Source organism: Anopheles coluzzii, chromosome 2 (assembly GCF_943734685.1).
Source record: "Anopheles coluzzii chromosome 2, AcolN3, whole genome shotgun sequence".
NCBI lineage: Eukaryota > Metazoa > Arthropoda > Insecta > Diptera > Culicidae > Anopheles > Anopheles coluzzii.
Window position 1 is genome coordinate 38,217,721 of NC_064670.1, and position 15,559 is coordinate 38,233,279.

At 45.3% G+C, this 15,559-nt stretch overlaps 1 protein-coding gene across 15 annotated transcripts in view; it reads right to left on the minus strand.

Moving 5' to 3' along the window:
- LOC120951782 (complexin) overlaps window positions 1-15,559 on the minus strand; it is a 167,251-nt gene that overhangs the window by 37,291 nt on the left and 114,401 nt on the right. For 10 of the 15 annotated variants that reach the window (XM_040370696.2, XM_040370689.2, XM_040370697.2 and 7 more), the window contains exon 3: window positions 5,988-5,999. The exons of 3 other annotated variants lie outside the window; for them this stretch is intronic. In XM_040370696.2, the coding sequence (XP_040226630.1) occupies window positions 5,988-5,999 (12 nt within the window). Of the gene's footprint in view, window positions 1-5,987; window positions 6,000-14,555; window positions 15,121-15,559 lie in introns of those variants that run through there. 2 more of the 15 variants (XM_040370705.2, XM_040370704.2) reach the window with 1 other exon arrangement.

Consider the following 15,559-nt stretch of genomic DNA (forward strand, 5'->3'; position numbering starts at 1 on the left):
ATAATCGAGCCAAGCCAAATTCCATGTTTTTTTTCTTTCTAGCACTCCCCTGGACAAATATGCTGTGCTGGATGATTGGTGGTCTATGTGCTGCGTGTTACGTGTAGCGTTCAGTCGTTTCCAGCCGGTAATTGAATCTGCCGTAGCGTTTACGGCTTGTCACAACGCCTGCCCATAATGCCAATCATTCTTCCCAATTATGTGTGTGTGTGTGTGTGACAGCACGTTTTTGTATTTGCTCCTTCCAATCATATATTTTCTATAATAATCGTTATTATCGTTTCGATTATGATGTTCGAGCGGGCTTGTCGTCAAGAAAGCACACGGCAAGTTTCACATATATACATTTTCTCCCTGCCCGAGCAGCGTGCCTAGCTTACACCATTGTTCCTGCCTTCCCGCTCGAAAGGCAACATCATTTGTCTCTGCTTGCGCGTGGTTTTGTGGTGCAGGAAGCGTGGCATTGATTCAAGCTCAACGCAAACGAAAATAACAACAAAAAAGGAAACGACCTCCGGTGAGCTTTCGTTTTTCGTCTTGTGAAAACACATCGTATCGATCGGACAACAAGAAGCAAACCGTTGAGAAAAACAGAAACAAGGCCAAACAAAATACATCACAACCCCTTTTCACTACCGTCCCTTTTCTACAGTTGTGTTTCACCTCAACCACACTTATGGTCGGCACCAGTACCGGGAACAGGGAGACCATACATGCGGCTGCCGCTGTCTGTGTCACATTGACGTATCGTTCGTTCGTTCGTTCGTTCGTTCGTTCAATCGTTCCTTTATACACACACACACACATACGGTGCGGCTACAGTCGACCGACCATCGACCATGTGTCGCCGCCATTGTCAGGCCATTATTTTATCGTTTCGAAATTGATTTTTCTCCACTCCGTTCCGTACAAAACGGGCCTTCCGTTTCTGGCAGCAACAAAATATCAAATCAGGCCAGTACAATTTTCTGACCAGCCATCTGAGCTGAGTTAGCCGGGGCTTAAACATCACACCGCGTGAAGGTAATAGTTGAGGCCACACGGCCAAATAATCCCGGTAATCATACTCTCCTCTGGCTGCATTAGATTATTGATCCTGTGACGTTTTCGCCCGCACACATCAATCCAGCTTTATCATTGTTCATCCAAACTCCCAAATCCTGTTGGCCGAGGTTTCTGGATGGTGGAAGGAGAACCAATAGGTCACCATTGTCACTATGCTTTTTGGGATGCGAGTGGTACATACAGACACACATACAAACGAGCGCTAATTGAAACGAACGGGATTCAAAGAGCGTTGATTTGCTGTTATGATGATTGAATATTGATTTTGCTCGCCCCGTGCCCCCACAAGGGGAAGCAAGTGTGGTGCGAATCGAATCGAAAATGAAAATTAGTAGAGCCCACACTTTCTTCCTCTTATTCTCGTCTCCACCTAGCTAGCCCTCCCTGTGCCGCCAACCTAGCGACGGACAATGCGCACAAATGGAAGTGTGTGCGTGACAAAAACGCGGCCAATTTTCGAGGGCGTAGAACGCATGCATTGAAGCAAAAAATCTAATCAACCGATAAAGCAATTATCGGCTGAGGGTTGAGATTTTTGTTTTAGATTGTCTTTTAATATTCACACCAATTGGCTGTCGGTGAGTGTGTGGGTGTGTGTGTGTGTGTGAGTTTGTAGAACAGGAGTGGTAGAATTTGAAAAGATAAATTATTCATCGATGCAAATGCCCGACACCTATTAAAGGCAAAGTGGTTAATTTATGTTCTGTTCTATTGGACAGCATCGCATTTCGGGCACGCAGTACGCGTTCATTGGCATTTGCATTTAGTTGGAGTGGTGGCATTCATGAAACAATAGAAACCACTCATAGTCTTAGTCTGAGCCACATTCGACAACGAAAAAACAACATCAGTTTGATTAAACTTAAAATGTGACCTTTGATGGGGTCAAGCTTTTACGTAGATTAAACAAACTAACTCATGATGGGGTGGGTAGGTGCATTAGTTTGAAAGATGTCCAGACTCATCCCTCCTGCCACAGTGGTTAAATGGAAACGAAACTTTTCGATCAATCCAACCGGACCGGATGTATAGCACAAACCTGTCCCATTCCCGATGAGATGCTAACGCTGTAAAAATGGTTCACCAGAGACTAAAGTAGTTGTATGGATCGTTCAACCAAAAAACTTCGACAACTTTAGTAAATGGTAAATAAGGTCCTTCAAAGAATTCGCCTGCAGGGAATTCGGTTCTCCTCCCATTCTGTTGATAGCTGGGAATAAAATTACAGCTCACCCTTAAACGACGAGAACGATGGGGATGCGAGAAGCAACTCATCCCGAAAGACATCTTCAAGGGATTTTTGTTTAGTGCTAATGCCCGGAAGGATGATCGGCCATCTCTTCTCACCCTTGCCCGAGCGGGGTGACATGAAATATTCATTAACCCGGCCAAACCGCCTCACAAGAAGCTATCGGAAAACGTTTTACTTGATTACATGTAAGATTCCAGTGTCTCCGGTAGCATACTGTCTTGCCATCCTAATCTTCGCATGGCGGTAAAGCGAGCTTAGGTGCATAGGTTTGTGTCGGTGTGTAGGGTGTGCTATTTGCATCAGTTTGAATGGATCCTGTTTCCAATGCTATCTCATATCATCACTTCAAACCCGAGCGCGGGACAGAATTAAATCAGACCGGCAGGAAATTACACAATGAAGAACCACGTCGGTGCTGCTGCTCGCAAGGATGTGGAGATTTAGCTGACCACATTTACACACACACACACACACACACACACACACACACACAAACGCGCCCTTACATTTATGGCAGCAGAGAATGACACTCTGCGTTAAGTGGTACCAGAAGGGCGTTCTCCTGGCTTTCGCCTGACAGCTGCCGGATAGTCATACATATTCATCGGGAAGCATCAGGCACGCGTGTAAGGCTGATTCACGCTCCACTCCCTGCGCATACATCGCACACAATGGCTTCGGTTGTTTTCGATCGGTGTGTTCTTATCTGTTTTGCTCTGTTGGAGAACACACGGCCCAGCAGTAGCTGTGGATGACCCGAACTTGGATCCGCTCTGGACGCCTTCATCCTATTAGTCGATCTTCCCAGCGGGATATGCTGCTGCAGCTTCCTTCACCGATGGCAGCGTTGTGGGATGGGCGTTTAAACGGGAGTGTCGAAGAATTAATGGAGAATCTGTCCTGATAAGATTAGAGCGCTTCGAGGCGGGCAAGCTCACTAACTCCGAGGGACTTCGGACGAACGTCATCGTTTCAGCGTAAAGGTGTGGGTGAAATGTACACCCTTTCAAGTTTGCCAGCGTCCGAATAGCGTCCCCGGACCTGAAGGATGATGCCACCCCGGATGCCCGTATGTCACAATTCCGTGAACCCAAATTCCGACAAGGTTCGATGAGTTTCTCGTTCTAAAGCCTCCCTCCACTGCCGCGCTGTGTTGACAGAAGAGATACGGGCTGTTGTCGTTTCGAACGAGGGTCAAACCGGGCCCGGCCAAAGGAGTCAATTCGGATGGGAGGATGTGAGGGAGGAAGGAGAAAAACGCTAGGATTCAGCTAGCCTGATACTCAAGGGCTAATAAAAGTAATTAAAAATTAATTATAATTATTAAAGTGAGCAGCTAAATACTTTCGTCCGGAAAATTGTACCCAGATCGTCCGAGTCACGTACCTTTGGACACACGCTCTTTCGTGTACGGTGGAGCTAGTGCTACTCCACGATAGTCAGGAGCTAACTCGGCGAAGGCATAACACCAGATGAAAGCAGATAATTTATCATCTACGAAAGAATTTCATCCTATTTTGCAGTGTTTGCTTTTTCAAAGGGATGGGAAAATGTAACGAAGACAAGATTTTTCGTCGATTCATTTGGAGCTCTAGAGCAATTACCTTCGACTGAAATAACTTCCACTTTATGCGATCGATGTGTGCTTGCTACATTGTGTACAAGTCAATTTTTTTTCAACGATACTATGTATCTTTAAACTCAATTAGTGCAAGGTTTTATCAAAGTTTTTCCTTGCATTTACATATTAAAGCGAATTTTGTAAATGAAATGGAAGAAACAGGATGTTCAATCAACCAAATAGGGATTTGAGCAGTTTGTGTCTTGATTATTTCATTATCAATCAGAGTGAAATTTGAAATGATTCCCACAATCCTTTGAACCAATGTTTGAAGATGCTTAAGTTCGTTTTATTTCAATGTAAGCCATTTACTCCATTCACCGAAAAATCTATAGTTCACTCAGCATTATCTTGCTGGTGCTACAATACATCTCTCTTGAAAGACTATGGTAGTGTGGCGGTCCGTGAAGGGGAACGGACGACATAAGGGCGCACATGTCCGACCACAACTCAATTAATCAAAATTGTATTAATTTCCCTATCAATTACGGCCAGCACAATGTGACCAAACGATCTCAGCCAACTGTCAGACACGACGGGAATGGTACGATGGTACGGCGAGAGGTTCGTACGGGGTTTGTAAATAATGTTGAGCACAACGGTCCTTCGTAGGGCGATAAGTTGATGATATACGATGTACGCGCCATACATGATACCCTAAAGGAAATGTGTACGGACGGGGGTAAAAAACAAGCTATCTCCTATCCTGCGCAGCGCAGCAGCTAACAAGAAGCCCAAGGCCCTTTTTCGAGCATTTCACACAGCGAAACATACATCGAGTAATTGAATTCCAACCATTCCGCTCGAATTTATGCAATTTACGAAGTGGCATTTATTAGTGTGCAAAAACTTCATCCTGTTCCCGGTTTTCCCGGGGATGCATCACAGGCAGCAGTGGAAAAGCACATCAGCAGCCCGCCTGACAGACAGTACGCAGTCTGATCAGTTCCGTGCGCTCAGGAATGACATTAAAAGTTCTTTAGTCAATAATCGAAAATAAAACCATGCCCCGTGCAGTAGAATGAGCCCGTTTTCACAGCAGCACCAACGAATGGAAGCGCTGTTTGCGCATTTAATTCCGCTGACGGATGGGAAGGGAACGGTATGTGTAAAAAGAGGACGAGGAAGCAAGACGTAGTTGGTAGGAAAAATGGCATTAATCAATTTCATTTCGCCCTCGTTTGAATAACAATTTGATTGCTCATCTTGGAAATTCCAATGCGAGGGCAGCATTCTCCTGGTGTCGAGATGGAATGTCGAACGGGTATATATATGTATGTATTGCCCTCGGAACCATCAGTATGTGTATGTTCGTTCGTTCGAGCGATAAGAGTATAGTGCTAAGGAATGTGATCCTTCTAGTGGATTTGTAATGCCGGCTGAAAGGCAAGAATGTACAGACTAGGAGCAGCACTGGTACGCTTTCTTGGAAGAAGCGCGTACTTGCGCAAGAAGAAGCAGCTTTGAAAATGAAGACGAAGTGAAAGGAAAGACATGCGGAATGGGTACATTCTTCGTCCGTCGGTTCGGGAGGCATGGTCATTCGATTTTCTAAGCTTACTTCTTTCCTCTGCGGCAGCGCACTTTTCGCTGGGCGTTCTATTCTGAACACGTGCGGCATGTTTCCGAGGGAAAATAAATCATTCGCTCTGCCCATTAATGGGTTCTGTAGGAAACGATCGAAAAATTCCGAAAGACGACCGATTGGTGGTACAGTGGAACGATCGGAACCAAATGGTTCGGTCGTAAAAATGTTAATCGGTATCGATCCATGTCGTACGTGTACGGGTGGTGAGCTTGTGTTACTTGCTGACGATGCAGTTAGCTAATTGGTTACATTCAACCACGATACGAACAGCGAAATGTGATACGAAAAAGCAGGCGTCCCATAAGATGTGAGACCACCTGTGTCAGCTGAACATAACGCTCAAGCTGCTCGTAAAGAGCTGGTGAATGTAACTATTTGAACCGTAACAGTGCTGAGGCCCGATTTCATTCGATCTCCATCGGACGGCTGGGATCGAAATGATATCAAGCAGTGAGACTTACCTCCAGCAGCTCCTAAACGTTTTTAAAAACAAAAAGAAAACAAAAACAAAATGGAAACATATCACGTAGGAAAACAAAAATATGGGAATGAAACAAAAATTAAACCAAAACACAAGGATTCAACATAAAAACAGTTATTATTGAAAGTGTAATATTGATTATTAGAGAAGATAAATCATAAAATATTTAAAACAACATAATAGGGAAAGTAATACGATACAAACAGTGGTGTACCATTCGACAATAAATTAAAAACAATCATAATAGAATAATAGGAAAAACAGAAAATAGAAAACGAAAAACAGTTTCAGAGGTTAATCGGAAACGGAAATAAGGAAAATAGAAGGGAGAGAAAGAGAAGAGAAAAGTTCGTTAGTATTTGAAGAAAAACGGTTAGTATGAGAAGGTTATGGATGGAAGCGAAAAGAGGAAAGCGAATATATTCGGTCGTGTAGTGATGTGGTGTTGTGTTGATTTGTCTAGCAGCTACGTGTCGTTTTAGTTTAGTTTGTTCCAATACTTGCTAACTAATACATATGTGTTAGGGTAAGGTGGATGTTTAATGATACTTTGATATGGTAATATCTAGATAACGTTTTGTTAAGCATGGAAAGCAACTATAATTGTATGGTGTGATGGAAAAATGTTGTTTATAAGAGCAAGATTAGGGCACTATGTATGGGCCCCATCGAAATACGATGGAGACGCTTGGTGTCGCATAAACGCAGGACCTAAGATCATAGTATGTATTGATAAGTATGAACGAGTGTGTGTTAGCTGTGTGATGCTTTGTTTCCTGAAAACAGTGTACAATATTTTGGTAGTAGAAAACTGAAAGATGATAGAGCTGGATAGTTAGATAGCATGTAGAATAGAAGCCGATAGAATCGATATAGAGAGAAAGCGTTATTTAAGAGGGATGCAACTACATCGCAAAAGAATACTTTAGTACAACAACTAAAAGGGAAAAACTTTCTAATGAAAACTGAAGATGGAATCATTTTTACATGTTTTTTTCTTCTTTTTTTTCACCGACAACATGCTGGAAGCATTTTTCATCATGATTGAAGTGGTGCTACAGAATAATGGAACGATTAAAATAGTAAAGAAACCCTTATCTTACCTCCTTGGTTCACTATTACCGGGATTTGATATAAATAATTGAGAAAAAGCTTCTGCTGGGCTGAAGGCTAAAGCAATACGCTATATATGATCGCTATATATGATAATACGAAACGTATGATCGCGATCATAACATGGGCTGCCCGTGACAGGAGTATGTAAATTCAACCATCATCATTTTGATGAAGCTGTTACGCATACAAATTGTAGTACATCAGAAGTGTATGTCATTCAGTTCTGTAGCATGAAGAAATCGGAGAACTTTAACCAACGGAATCAGTAGAAGAATGAACAAAATATTGCTGTCAAATGCAAGGCTCGTAGCGATATCGAAATGCCACCTTTGGTGGGTCTACAAATCAAGACACATATACCTTGAATATCTTTTTTGGCCGGCAAGTAGAAAGATTGTGCCACAGAAAAAAAGAGTGATTTGTGTGGTACAACACACACTGATTCCTTTCTGAAGTACTGTCGGATTGGAAGGCATCATAATGCGCCGTAACGACCGTACCAATATAGACTTCAGCTTCCGTGGTGGTGTACGCTTAGAACCTACGCATCTCACATTACACGCTCGCCGTAAGTCGCCAGCGTGGCGCAAGTCATGGTGGTGGTTTGTTGTTTTTTTTTGTGTGGATGTCATTAAAACCCCCTCCCGTGTACCCAAAACGCTCAAACCGCAAACTCCTTTTTGTGTAAGGATATGAACATGACGGAGAGGGGGGAAAGGAGATGTAACATAAGTTTGCATGTAAAACAGCCTCTCTCTTCCACCGTTTCGGAGCCGTTTCCTGTACGGGCGCGCCATTCAGACGGGACATTCATAATGTTAAGTATTTTTCTCATCCACCGTTTTGGCGACGACGCCATAGACGACAGTGACAGCTGTTGGCAGACATCTAGGAGTCGTGTTACATGCGTTTGTGTGTGTGTGTGTATGTGTGTCATGCTGTTTCCGCCACTAAACAACATCTGCACCACCCCGCCGACATAAACGGGTGTCGCTGTCAGGCACTGTGGTGGCATGAGAAGATGTTATAATAAAGTAAAATACACACACACACATACACTCGAGTACACTGGCAGAGTGGCGTATCATTGAGAGAAAGACGGTGTCGGTTGTCATCGTTCAATATGGTTGCTTCTCCAACGTATATGGTTGTTTTAGCTACTACTTTCAACTTTGTAAAACGAAGGTATTGGATGCACCTCCACAGTATGTTGTGTGTGCTTCTATGTGGGGATTTTGAGAAGCTTTAATGAGGCACACAGGCCATTACACATATCTCCCCACCCCAAGGGAGGCCGGCAATGACTGTCTTTCACTTCGGCTGATGCACGGTTTCGTTTTTCTCGTATAATTATTGAAATGTTACACTACCACGCTGCACATGAGCGTGGATAGTGATGATGTGGTATTTTTACCGGAACCAGGCACCCGGAAGCAGCACAGAACATGACACATTTTCATATCCAGTACTTGCAAAGGAAACCGTTTCCGACAGCTTTCTAACGCGTTCCGAGCGGCGGGACGGCTCGAAAGGGAAACCAGTTCAGTGTCATTGAAACCATCACTGCTGTTCCCGGTTGCCGTCAGTTGTTTCCTGTTGGATTTGATTTTTCCCATCCTGGATAAGAGTGTCACAGAATAGCGTTTGAGGATGGTGGGGAGATCACGGTATATACTGAGAAAGCATCATATTACATCCGCATCCACAATCATCCCCGCAGGCAACGCAGCTCGAGTGGTAGAGTGCTTTTAACTGGCACAAATTGAATGACCATTTCGAAGGCTTCAAGATGGTTAACAGCACACGTAGCCATGCTGTGAGATGCAATCTCGTCAACACACAATCCCAACAATGTGAATTACTGTGTGAGTGTGTGTGTGTGTGTGGACAGTAGCAATGTAGTCTGTTGCAAAGTGAATTATACTTTCACCAACGCCATGCTTCCGCGCTCCGAAGCACTGAAGTGGATAAGTAATCGAACGTAAAATATAGTTCCGGTACATTACGCTTGCACCGGCTGGCCCCCAGATCCCCAGGATACGGTCCCGATTCCGGGCTGGGATGAAACTCAATCTCAGCTACCAAGTAATGAACGTTGAAATTCAATTAAAAATCTTACTTCCGCCCCCATCCCGAGCCGATGAAGCGCTTCTCGGGTTGATTATTATTGACGGCATGTAGCGCAAGTAATGCCTCTGCTAATATGATTTCAATCCATCGGCCATCGTCCATCGTCGATCGAGGCCGAGAATCATCTCGGCTATTTCCCACGCCCCCGAAAACTTTAGCAGCGTTTGAGGACGCAGCAGTTCTAGAAACTGGACGAAACAGAATTTATTAAATACAGCGCCATGGTTGTCCCTATCCCAACGACCAGCGGATAAAACGTGGGCCACTCTATCTGTTCATATTTCCTCCTATCCACGAATCAGGGAGGAAGCAACAATCTTGACGAATTAAAAACTTTCTCATCCATCCACATCAACAAACAGCAGTAGCAACATCATTTCACCCGCCCGATGAGTGATGGCCCTGCGAGTCCTTGTGTACGATGTTGCTTCCACTGGCACTTAGGCAACTTCTTTCTGCGCGATGGTAGCCGCTTGTCGCAATTAATTTGCAAAAGTAAATTGAAAAAGTTTGCGATTTTGCGATCTCGGCCGCATCCCAGCGTCCGTCACACGACTGTCTTTGGCAGGATTTCGGATCGCATTCGCGGAATTTACGCCGTATTTATGCATCATTGAACCGCCGGCCGATATTTTGGCGAACGTTACCCACGAGAGTACACGCTTAACACGGAAAATATGTTTTGATAACGACAAGGCAAGGTAAGAAGAAAGCCTGGCCATTGCAAAAAGATGAACTCGGTACTCGGTTCTGTGTGGGATACACTTACGAGCAGGCAAACAAGAATTCCGAAAATGTCAACCGTTCGACGCGCCTCGAGGGACGCGAACGCGGACAAGGAGGCGATTCTTGGAAGTGGTGCGCTTCTTCTTTAATGCAAAATTTCAGCATTTCAGGTCCGGCAAGTTTGCAGCCAGCAGGAGGAATGATTGTACAACTGTGGTTTACTGGAGAAGAGGAGCTATAGGGATAGCGAGAAGGAAAAGTTGCTTTTCCGATTTCGACGAATTTCAGCTCGTAACCGCCGGGAGAGCGGTGTCGAATCGTCGAAGCTTGCAGTGGGAACATAATTACCAAGTGGTGGGAAAATGGGTCTGAAGTGACTGTTATTTACATCAAATTGTAGAATTATGTTGCTTGCTGTCGAGGGATTTGAATGGATGAGCGGAGAGATGTATGATTGTTTGTGCTACCTTTGCAATTTACAACGCAGGCAAGCAAGCCCACACTGCAATGGTTATAACTGTTGGAATGATTTCCCCCTTAAAAGTTTTTTTGATTGGTTGGATGTATCCAGCACAGTACAGCATCATGCCCGTAGCTGGTTTTGCATACTTGTTTGTAGTTTTTTTTTGACATGAAATAATTTACCAGTCAATCATGCAAACCAAACCATCACCAGCAAAGCTCTTACTCTGTCTGTTCTACCCTTTTTCCAACCATCATTGTAATGCACTTTGATGCAGGATCAAACGAACTCGAGTGAACAGTTTGCGTTTGCTCCAAATACGCTTCCATGCCAGCAAATGAATCATTCGGCCTATGCAGTTGATGTACTAGCATCCATCAACATCGACCCGCTGTCGGCCCGCTGATGTGGAAGAAGCTACGAAACAAACGCCACCGGCGTGTAGCAGTTAGTAGAAACAACTTTTTTCCCCAAACGGATGATCGATATCCGTGTATCGATCAAAGAGAACGGGGCTAAAGAGTTTCATCGTTTCAGCAACGTTTTACAAAACAGGAAAAGCCAGTATACGTTCTCAGAAGTACCAGTGGCTTACGGTACTACCCCCAACCCAGTACATTCACCAGTGCGAGGTAGGGATTGGGCGGGGAAAAGTTCTTACCCACCAGTTTGCAAAAAAAGGAGCCCATCAAACAGGAAGAAATAAAAAGTTTGTCTATTTTCTCATTTGCTAAGTAGTTTGTAACGAATAGGTATCCTTTCCTCGGGGGGATTTAGTGTTGCAACGTTGGCCGTTCAGCTCGGCTACAAGAACATACTACGCAGAGTGTAACTGTCGATCTGTTCGATGCTGCTCCGATGAACGATGGCTGTTCCTCAAAGGGACGGTTACCGCTTCATACCTTCCATTTGGCTTTGAGTTTCTTTGAAAACGGCAACCATAGCGAATGCAGCAGTGTAAAGGTATTCCACTGCAAATCCTTCGCTGGAATCAATTCGCCTTTGGTGCATTCATTCCGCTTTCCTGGGAAATATTGGAGCGCCGATCGGAAACGATACTAATAGCAAGTGCGCTCTGCTCAGGATTACATTTTGCGCGTCTCGTTTTGTGGAATCTTTCATTTTCATTACCCCTACCGGCGGAAAGCGTCTTTTCTACTTAGCTTAGGTAAGCCACCCGAGGGTATTACTGCCTGCCAGAGCACTTCTGAGTGGAGTTTTCATAGCATCGCTCTAATTTGAGAGAGATTTCATTTGCACCGTCTTAATTCCCACTTTATCCAAGTGGTCAGTAGGGTACGATCTGCTGTGCGCTTTGCCAATAGCACTGCACTACTAGCCGCGATACACGTAGCGTCGGTACTTCTTTAGTTGTACTTTGTTTTAATTACGTTCGCGGAAGGGGACTTTTTTTTTGCAAAAAAAAGGTACAGCTTATTTACAGAGTGGTGTACTGTAAAGAAGGTGAAAATAGTGGTTTGCAGTTAATCTGCCAGCTTAGTACGAAAAGCGGTCAGGATTTATGATAAAGTGACGTAGTAGAACTTATGTAATGGACTAATAGTGGATTTCGAAACTCGACGTACGAGGCGTGAAATGACATTTAAATTAGCATAATCGTTAGAGAATCGTTATAAATGCCGAGTTATTGAGAGCAGGCGTCTCCAAACTTTTAAGTTTGCGGGCCGCATCGCTTTGCATGCATTTAGAAAAAGCGAACGTTTAAATCTCGCTTTATAAGAAAATAGTAACAGAATATACAAAACTATAGCTATAGCTTTCTATTACTGAAGCTTGGTCTACGTTGCATACGTTACAATAAACATTTTTTTTTAACCTTTGGAAAGTCTTCGCGGGCCACAAAATAGACTCTCGAGGGCCGTCTGCGTGGTATTCTAAACGATAACATAGTAGATCTGTCACTGACAATTTAGAAACGTCAAACGCGTAGTAATCATGACAGTTTATGCAACAGGTATTTGACACTTCGTTTTGACAGAAGGCAACAGGTAATTTTTATTGTATTTTGACACTCATATGTATTATTTATATTTGATTGCCTTTTCAACGTATAACACGAGTAACTTTTTAATACCTTATATCAAGTATTATTGCTGTATAAAAAATAATAACTTACTAAAATATTTTACAATCAACGCTCAGTAACTGCCCTATTACAAACAGGACAAGTTTGCTACTCTACATCAGTCTTTTCCAGCCTACTTTCCAAACGACCGACCCTGGTCACCCCGATGACAGCAATTAGCACGGTGTGATTTGTCTAATTTGCAAAACCGAGCGAGACCGCGCATGTCGTCTCCCCGGAATGGAGCTAATGCAATCGGCCCTCCCTGCTGAGCGATAATGCGTGCAGTGTTAACGCCGTTATCCAACAACCCTATCCAAACCCATCAAGCCGTCAAGGGAAATGCAAAGCACATGTTTACTGGGTCGTGGAAATGTCGCTCGCTATGTTTGTGCCGTGGCAAGATCGTTCGTTCCACCGTGGTCGGAATTTTCACGTGATCAAGTCTTGCAAGGCGCTGATTCACCGTAGCGTTTCCGTGCACGGTCGAATCTACGACACACACACACACGCGCGCGCAAGGCGAAACGCTAAAGGATGGATTCTGTTTGATCGATTTTCCTTCGCTCGTTTGTGGACAGTGGCGCGTACTGTAGGGCGCGCATACGGCCCTACGTGTGCCGCATTGAAGCAAATGGGTCTCGTTTCCGCACGCTCACGGTGGTAGCGCTCTCGTGTGCTCTTTCCACAACCTCTATCTCTTTTAAGCCTTCGCTTTGGTACAGCCACACACACACACACTCACACACAATGGCATGCTTATGTTGAAGTAAAGGGCAAGAGATCGTTAAAATGTGTACTTTAGCGCTGTCGGGAACGGGTTGTCGAGCATCGTTAGGAACAGTGGGTGCGCGGCCCGTGGAAAAAAGCGGGAGCCGCGGGAAAGAGTAGGATAGATAGCGAGTGCCGAATCGGTCACGGGTCGGCTGCACGGAGCGGTGTGAATTTGTGACTAAGGATTCACCACGGCCGGTCCGGACACGGCCCGCTAGACAGCGAGCCTGCCAGCCAATGCCGCAATGCCGTAATGTGTGCCAGTAGTGCGGTAAAGCGAACATGTGACACTGGGTTCGTTCGTCGCGTAGGCGCACGAGAAGGCGAAGCGCCTGGCATTTATCACCATTCGTTCCAGTCAAGCTGGTTTTGGGCAAGCAAAAACCCCTTCGTTTCCCTTTGGTCATTCGTTTGTTTTGTGTGTCTAGCGGAATGATATGACTGACATTACACGGAGTGGATGATATTACGCGCTCTCGTGGATGTTACAGGGGGGGGCCCGAGGAACGGATTGAAAGGACAGGGGGGATAGTGTAGCGCGCAGATTGCTTACCAAAGCACTACGGAGTGGAGTGGAGTGGTGCAATTTGCAGTGCGTTACACACTGCAGTGCGGTTCATTTGGGAAGCTTGCTCTAGATTCAATTACGCACACTTGCAAAAGGGAAGGGAACTGAATTTCAACGAGGAGTATGCGCTTTTAGCTTTAAAGGAATTACCGCATCAAAATTGTACATCAAAACGGAGTGATGTGGGGAAGAGTTCGGCACAATGAATTACGATACGGTACAGACACACAGACACACGTACATACAACCACACACACACACACTCACGCGCATATACACATCAAAATACACAGCCTACAGGCAGTAGTTTACAGCAGTGGAGTAAGATACAAATACGACTACGACTAGGACAAACAACGACGCAGGCCAACATGGTACAGCAGCAATCGCGGGGTGTCTTGTGCGCTTGAACGACGAGCTGAGAAAACGCTTTCGTTGTCGCAGGTGTTAAGTACGATCGATGTTTATCAATACGGGCGTTACAGCATGATGGAGGGGTGGAAGGGGAGGCTAGGACAGAGGAGCATTAGTGATCAAGGGTGGTCGAGACACAAGCACAACCCTTAGGAGGGTAAGAAAGGGGACACGTTCGAGGACGAGGTTTCGAGGAGTTTCGGGACGGGCTGTTTGGCTGTATGATAGACATTGATACAGAGCATGAAAAATCGAATGTTCCCTACCGTACCGAGAAAATTCATTTTTCTCTAAAGCGCTGTTGCTTTTCACTAACTACTATCTATCACTGGGCGCCGTGTTGGCTGGCAGGTGAAGCTACCGTCGGGCTGGCACGGTGACTGTTTGGTGTCCCTTCGCTGCTTCTGCTGCTGCTGCTGCTACGACTGCTGTTTCTTGTCGGAATAGTCCGGCTTAACTACGTGAAGTCTTTGCCGGCGGAGTGTATTTTTGGGTTGATTTTCCGTCGTCCAACAGCGTCAGACGATGCTCGAATGATTCGATTAGGTTTAGAATGTAGTGTGCAGTTCGCTTCAAGCTTCAAATCACAGCCGCAACACGAACACAGACAAACAAACACAGGCACACACAGGCACTGGTTACTTGCGGGTGATGGGATGCGATAGTCCTCGGACACGCACGTAAACACACTGGCCGTTCTGGCGGGTGCTAACAACCGAACCACAACCACAAGTTGGAGATCAGCAGCGGCCCCCTCTGAGTCCAGGGAGATCAGCAGCGCACGCTGGTATTGACTGACGCGCTGTGTGCACTGAACTGAACTCTCGAGTCGCTTCGCCGTCTTACCAAAGCATGCGACCGGACGACCGTCCGCAGGAGCTGGTCGGCCCTCCGTTCAGCCAGCGGCCGAAGTACCCACACGAAGGGGCCCCTGAGTTCGGTTGTCAGTAAAAACAGACACCCCCTCGCAAGAGAAAAAAAAAAACGCGCGCACATACATAGAAAGAAAGGACGCACGCACAAATGGTTCGGGCGGCTGGATTTGGCGAGCAAAACCCGGCAGCAAGCTGTCCTGCTCGGTTTCGAAGTTTTCGCTTCGCTCACGTGGACAGTAGTGCAGCGTGAGTTCCCATAAACCCGAAGCGGATATCCTGGACCTGCGCAGACTCCATTCCTCGAAATAGAGAGAGAAAGAGAGCCATGCACACACACACATAGCAGTGGCTTTGCTGTTCGGCTTTGGCACTCAATGGCGACCGAAGCTAGCCGGAAGTG